Below are 6,951 nucleotides of genomic sequence, written 5' to 3' on the forward strand. Positions count from 1 at the left end.
AGAAGGACTTGAGAGCACCTTCTAGGGACCCAACTGTGGGTCAGGAGACCAAAGTGGGTTAGTTTTGAATGTTTTGCTCATAATTAAGTTGATGTAACGCCAATACAGAGAACCTCCATTTTGAGAGTTTTTGAGAGATTCAAAATCATAATCTAAAGCAGCGGTCTCAAAGTCATCTTAACTGGGGTCCTCGAAAGATTGAGTCTGGAGGTCTGCAGGAAGTAGTCAGTCCGGAATCGATAAACACCACCAGAAGCTGTCACAGATCTGAGCTATGGTGTCGTGAGTAACAGATTCAGGTTTTGAAGCATAGGCTTTGTTCAATGTCCCTTGCAGTGGTGAGCTCTGAGAGGACTCACTAGTCCAAGACTAGAGTGGAAGACTCTTGGACATTCATGGCGTGGATAGCAACCTTGTGCTGGTTTACGCTCCTCGTTTGTTCAGATCTTCAACTTTAGCATAAACTTTGCAGACCCAGTCTTAACAGCTGTCTCCCACTTGCCTCTGTCGTTTGCAAGAGTTTCAAGGTCAGTTATGGCATATTTGTTCAGCGTGTTATTCGGTTGAAGAATACTCCGACTTTATGAAAACCATCAGGTAGTTTGCTGTATAATGGAGCTTGTGGTAGACTCTCTGTGGCCAGTCCACCGAAGACAGATTTCCATTATGGAGGCCTCAACCGATTCATGGTTCTCTGAAATCAAGGAGCCTTAGAAGGATGTTCTAGTAATGTTTTAAATCATCAAAATAGGGCAAGATAATAAATTACATGTTCACAGCATGTACATGTATATAAAACATTGTAAGAGTTTCTGTTTTAGAGGGTTTTGTAATTGTCCATTGTTAGCTAGCTCATATTAACTCATTTCCTGGCGTTATAATGCACAAAAAATTAAAAAGAAAAATGTGTTCATGTTTCACATAACGATTGTGAATGATGGGGAAAATTCACCAAAAAGTGCAGTTCCCCTTCAGGTTTAGAATAAGTAAATTGGAAAGGTTAACTAGTTAACTTGGTAGCTTGCTATGCTAGCAGGGGCCGTCTCTTGTATGCCTGCAGTGATCCCTGAGCAATGGGATGTAAACAAAGAATTCTAGGAGTGTAAAACTGACTATGGGGGTTTTATTTTATGTCTTGAGGCCTCTAATAATGTTAAAACCGTATTTAGAAAGTCTAACTACAGGAATATTCAGTTGAATGACCATGACTGAGTACAAATTGGATGATAGACTTCACAGTCCTTTTCAGACATGTTGAATTTTGCAAGTGTATAGGTGATTTACTTACTGTATATAAGTTTGTTAAATAAATGAAATCATTATGATTACTAGGAATTACCATTGCTGTTGCTTGCATTGCTGTTTTAGTCAAAATGGCAACTGGTTGACTATAAGATTAGCGCTAAATTTTTAACCCTTTTCTGAACTTGAAACACCACACCCCCCTCCTAGTCATGACCACCCCACCCCTCCTTTTCACACCCTCCAAAGCGCTGGTCCATAGCACAAGAGCGGCCCTGCTGATTAGGTTTCACTCTCTGTGGGGCCGACACGAGGCTCGGCGCAACAATACCAGGACGCCAGGGCTCAAATCTTACTGCTGGGATCTTGTGGGAGCTTCCAGTGGCTTATACCTAAGTTCTGAGGTAAGGCGTGTGTGTGTGTGTGTGTGTGTGTGTGTGTGATAGAGGCCTTGAGTCCTGCATGAACTGGCACTGATGCAATCTGAGCTGTTAAATAATTCAGAAGCCAGTTTAAGTTCAAGGACTTGTTTACAGTCAAATGTATTTGATTTGTGTTGTCAGCACTTTTGCTGAAGATGCCCCCCTCACCCCCCCACGCGAGAAACATGACAAGGTAGAAGCTTAAGTCATTATTATTCTTATTATTATAATGGAGACCAGGGTACAGCATTAATTGTATGATCAATTAAGCAAAGGTGAAGAGCCCTTGGGGGGACCATGTGTGGGCTGGGCTGTTGGAGGGGGGTGCGGGAGGAATGCTGCCCACTGCGGTGGAGTTTTTAGTGGATTGGATGGATGTGGATTTGGGAATGTGCTGACTTTACGCCACCCTTCCCCCTCAGCTGTCCCTTTGAGATTTATCTTGGAGCTAAAACAGGCAGGTTATAGCGGGTGGACGGGTGTTAAGTGGGGAAGGGTGGGTGGGTGTATGGTAACAGGACCTTTCCTTCTCCTTGTTGCACCTACTATACCATAAAAGCACCTGCAACCTCGGGAGAAAAACTAGCTAAAAGGATCACATGGTGAATGCCCCATATCCTCCAAATAGCTGAAAATCCCAAGGCAGGAAATTACTTCAATTACCGCAAAAAACAATTACACTTACGTTTCCCACTGGACACTACTTCTCTCTCAGGCTAACGGGGACTCATCTCCAGACTTACATAATTGCTTTTGACCAGCGTACTCGACACATTGCCAGCCTACATCAGGAGACCTCCAGCGGATGAATTAGTGTCCTAAAGGGCCGCGCGCTCCGCCACTGTTGCTCTCAGCGTCCTTAACGTTATTAGGAATCATGGCCACAGCTGGCCACCGGACTCCACCTGCCATGCAGCCTTACCGTCAACCACGTTGTCATTTATTTATTTTTCTATTACACGGTAAATACACACTGACCTTTTCTGGATCACGTTTTACTGCCACTCACTCACTGTCTTGCTGCTAGTTTTGCTGCCACCGCCACCCCCCGACACCACCCACCAACCAAAAATAATGCATGTAAACTTTTAAGCCACAATAACTCATTAACATCATTCATTTTCTACCACTTATCCTCACGAGGGTCGCGGCTATGCTGGAGCCTATCCCAGCTATGCTGGAGCCTATCCCAGCTGTCTTCGGGCGAGAGGCGGGGTACACCCTGGACTGGTGGCCAGCCAATCACAGGGCACATATAGACAAACAACCATTCACACTCACATTCATACCTATGGACAATTTGGAGTCGCCAATTAACCTAGCATGTTTTTGGAATGTGGGAGGAAACCGGAGTACCCGGAGAAAACCCACGCATGCACGGGGAGAACATGCAATCTCCACACAGAGATGGCCGAGGGTGGAATTGAACCCTGGTCTCCTAGCTGTGAGGTCTGCGCGCTAACCACTTGATCGCCGTGCCGCCCAATAATATTATATTTATAATTTAATTCATTCACATAATTTATTGAATTTAATGAAAAAATATTTACAGGAACCAATTCCCTGTCATTGGATAAATTAAAAACTTCATAAACATAAGCAGTAGCAGATTACACAATTAGGCATGACACACACTGAGCAGTATACTGAGCCAATATTTTGACACTCAATAGTCAATGTGGATCTTTTCTGTCCTTTCAGCCATGCCGCTGACAGCTGCTGCTCCCTCCAACAAGAGGAAGAAGGCCAACAAGATCATCACAGACTTGTCCAACATCAGCCAGAATGGTAACACAAACCACAAACACACACCACACACACACACAGTAAACCCAAGCGTTTCTGCACACTCTCGTTCCTTCAAGCTCATCGCATCCAGTGTATGTCATTGCTCCTGGAAGACAAGCCCGGTAACACAGTATGTTGCTGTACAAGGAACCTCCTGGGAGCGGGGGGAGGGGAGGGTGTGTGTGCACAGGGTCAGCGTGGGGCTGTCAACCTGCCACCCCAAAATACTAGATGTCTCAAATTCCTGCTTTTTCCTTCCCACTCACATCCATACCTATGGACAATTTGGAGTCGCCAATTAACCGAGCATGTTTTTGGAATGTGGGAGGAAACCGTAGTACCCGGAGAAAACCCATGCATGCATGGGGGGAACATGCAAACTCCACACAGAGATGGCCGAGGGTGAAATTGAAATCGGGTCTCCTAGCTGTGAGGCCTGCACGCTAACCCCTTGTGGCCTGTTACTGGAAAAAAGTTTGGACACCCCAGATCTACGGTAAATGGATTGTTTTAGCAGCTTTAACGCTGATATTTTTTTGTTTGGACTGTGGCTTTGGACACTAGCGCGGCCCTGCTGTCACTTGTATCTGATGACTTTTGTGCGGCAACAGAACGTTTCTGTGCGTTTGCACTGGTTCTCTTATGCGGCTTATCCTGTTTATCCCTTATTTTGCCCCACTTAATGCCCACTCATCCATCCATCATCTCTGTCACTTTCGGCCCTCCCTAGTGTCACCCCCCCCCCCCCCCCCCAACCTCGCGTCAGTCTCGCGTCAGTCTGTCCATTTTCTTCCCAGTCAACAGTCAAGCTCCAGTTTCACATTCTAGTGAATTAACACTCTAATCAATATCCCCATGGGAGAATTAACTTTGCTCAGCAGCCTCAATTATTCTCACGCACACACACCCTTCCACAGGTTTGATTTATGACACCCCGGTAACAGCTCTGGAGTATTGCACTACCCCTCCACACCACACCACCCCACCCCAGTCATGCACAAACGATGGAGCGCGTGGTCTTGTGGTCTGGTGCTATGGAGTGATTCCAAGAGTGTGTGTGGCGGATATGAGGAGTTTGTTTTATGACCAGGAGGGGTAGAAGCCGACATATCCATCACTTTCCTCCGCCATCCAGAGAGAGAGAGAGAGAGAGAATAAGAGAATAAGAGAATAAGAGAATAAGAGAATAAGAGAATAAGAGAATAAGAGAATAAGAGAATAAGAGAATAAGAGAATAATTGAATAAGAGAATAAGAGAGAGAGAGAGATGGGATTTCCACTTGTAAATGGTCCAAGCAAGAAAACCAGACCATGAATTTGTTACTATTACGGCTGTCAAAGAAGCAGGGTTTATTTCAGGAATGTTATGAAGTTCTCCCATCTCTCAGACGACGAGTCAGACCCCGAAGCCTCCGAGCTGGACCTCGGCACCAAGATCAAGACACCGAAAGATGTGATGCTGGAGGAGCTGTCTCTTCTCTCCAACAAGGGCTCCAAGATGTTCAAAATGAGGCAGCAACGGGTCGATAAGTTCATCGTGACCAACGAGAACATGGTGATGCTTGGAATTTTATTATTATATATTTTTAAAAAGCTAAAACTCTTCTGCTCAGATTCAACCTTCTCTTCTGTCCTCCAGCAGAACCTGGAGAACCTCCTCATGTCCCCTCCACCTGTCCCACCAAAGCCTGAGATGGCAAAGGAGGAAGGTGAGGGCTCCCGTTTTGTATCGTCAGCCTTTGTTTATGTTTACCATGATAACATCGGCATGTTTTTAAACCTAGTGGTGGTGGAGGAGGTAGCGAACGAGGAGACGGAGAAGCAAAGGAGGAGGAGGGAGTACATCCGCACCTACGTGTCGCCATGGGAACGGGCCATGAAGGGCAACGAGGAGCTGACGGCTACCATGAAAGCCTGCATGCCGGGACCGGTGCGGGGTTTCACAGACCTTCCCCAGTACAAGAGCTTCAATAGGTGCACAAACAACGGCCTGGGTTACCGATCGTTTACACGAGTCTTGATTTCGTAACACTCTTTTTCCCTGCATTACGGTTGCCGCTAATGTCATTATGCATTCATATTCAGGGCCAAAAAATCATTTTTTTCAGTGTATGGACAATTTGGAGTCGCCAATTAACCTAGCGTGTTTTTGGAATGTGGGAGGAAACCAGAGTACCCGGAGAAAACCCACGCATGCACAGAGAGAACATGCAAACTCCACACAGAGATGGCTGTGAGGTCTGCGCTAACCACGTGCAGCCTGGTCATTTTCATATTATATACCGTATTTTCCGGACTATAAGTCACACTTTTTTTCATAGGTGGCTGTTCCTGCGACTTATAAATGAAAAAACTTTTTATGTTACATAAACACTGGACAAAGTACATTGTAGTTTGTAAAATAAATTACCCGCAAAAAATGCAACTTATATTCCAGTGCAACTCATGTATGTTTTTTCTACCTAATTATGCATTTGCAAGTGTTTATGTTACATAAACACTGGACACCTTTTCTGTTCATGTTTATATTTTTTGTGTAACTAAATAACCATTGTGTTAGCATATCTTACACCTATCCAGCCTGTTCTCTATTCTTTTATTTATGTTAGAACTTGCCTTCCAAGAGGACGTAATGTCTGTTTGGTCAAGTAGTTTGTAAAGTAAATTACCCGCAAAAAATGTGACTTATACTCCGGTGTGACTTATGTATGTTTTTTTCTACCTAATTATGCATTTTTGGCCTTGTGTGACTTCAAATCCAGAAAATACGGTAATAGACTGAAAATCATACATGTGTATGTCAGTGAAAAGTATACAACAACAATAGCTTGCATTAAAAACAGAGATACTTGAGTACCGGTATCGATTCCCGGGTATCGTTGAATGTTAAAGGTACCCAATCCCGAACCATAAAACACCACCACATTTTTGGACTGTATGAGGCCAAATTCTAATCCAAGTTGCCATTTTTCCACAAAACTAGAAATTATTCCAATGCTTTTCCACCCGCAGGACAGCGCTGCCCTTTGGCGGGGTGGAGAAGAGCGCCAAGCTGATGACCTTTGAGCTCCCCGACCTCAGCATGGCGGCCGAAGAGCCCGATCCCCTGCCCTCCCTACAGGCCGACATCCGCTCACGGCCATCCTTCAACCGCACACCCATCGGATGGGTGTGCAGCGAGGACAACACGCACATCCACATGGAACTGGACATCCCTTTTGATGGGGAGACCGACGACCTCTGAGCGCACACACACACATGCACGTATACTCCAGTATACACATACTTGGTAGTACACTTAAGTCCATGCTGCCAACCCCCTAATATTTATACTGAATACAAACAGAGAAGCATTAGTTGCAGGCACCCTGTTCGTGTTTGGATATTGCTTAAATTGCATGGAGATGAAAAATGACTTGTTGTTAAAACTGTGATTTTGCATTGCTAACATGCTAACGTGTGACAAAAAAAGTACTCTGCACTATTGTAAAAAAGTATT

The 6,951-nt window shown here is 44.8% G+C and overlaps 1 protein-coding gene across 4 annotated transcripts; it reads left to right on the forward strand.

Moving 5' to 3' along the window:
* myoz1b (myozenin 1b) lies at positions 1–6,951 on the forward strand. 4 transcript variants are annotated; one of them, XM_058061937.1, is made up of 7 exons: positions 1–57; positions 1,492–1,646; positions 3,366–3,452; positions 4,841–5,007; positions 5,092–5,161; positions 5,237–5,426; positions 6,465–6,951. In XM_058061937.1, exons 3-7 carry the CDS (start codon positions 3,368–3,370, stop codon positions 6,694–6,696), a joined length of 744 nt encoding a protein of 247 aa, XP_057917920.1. In that variant the 5' UTR covers positions 1–57; positions 1,492–1,646; positions 3,366–3,367; the 3' UTR covers positions 6,697–6,951. The 4 variants fall into 4 exon arrangements, with proteins under 4 accessions (XP_057917920.1, XP_057917918.1, XP_057917921.1 ...); XM_058061935.1 differs by lacking the exon at positions 1–57 and adding an exon at positions 407–527; XM_058061938.1 differs by lacking the exon at positions 1–57 and adding an exon at positions 407–527 and having other exon boundaries at positions 5,095–5,161.

Source organism: Doryrhamphus excisus, chromosome 22 (genome assembly GCF_030265055.1).
Source record: "Doryrhamphus excisus isolate RoL2022-K1 chromosome 22, RoL_Dexc_1.0, whole genome shotgun sequence".
Classification (NCBI taxonomy): Eukaryota; Metazoa; Chordata; class Actinopteri; order Syngnathiformes; family Syngnathidae; genus Doryrhamphus; species Doryrhamphus excisus.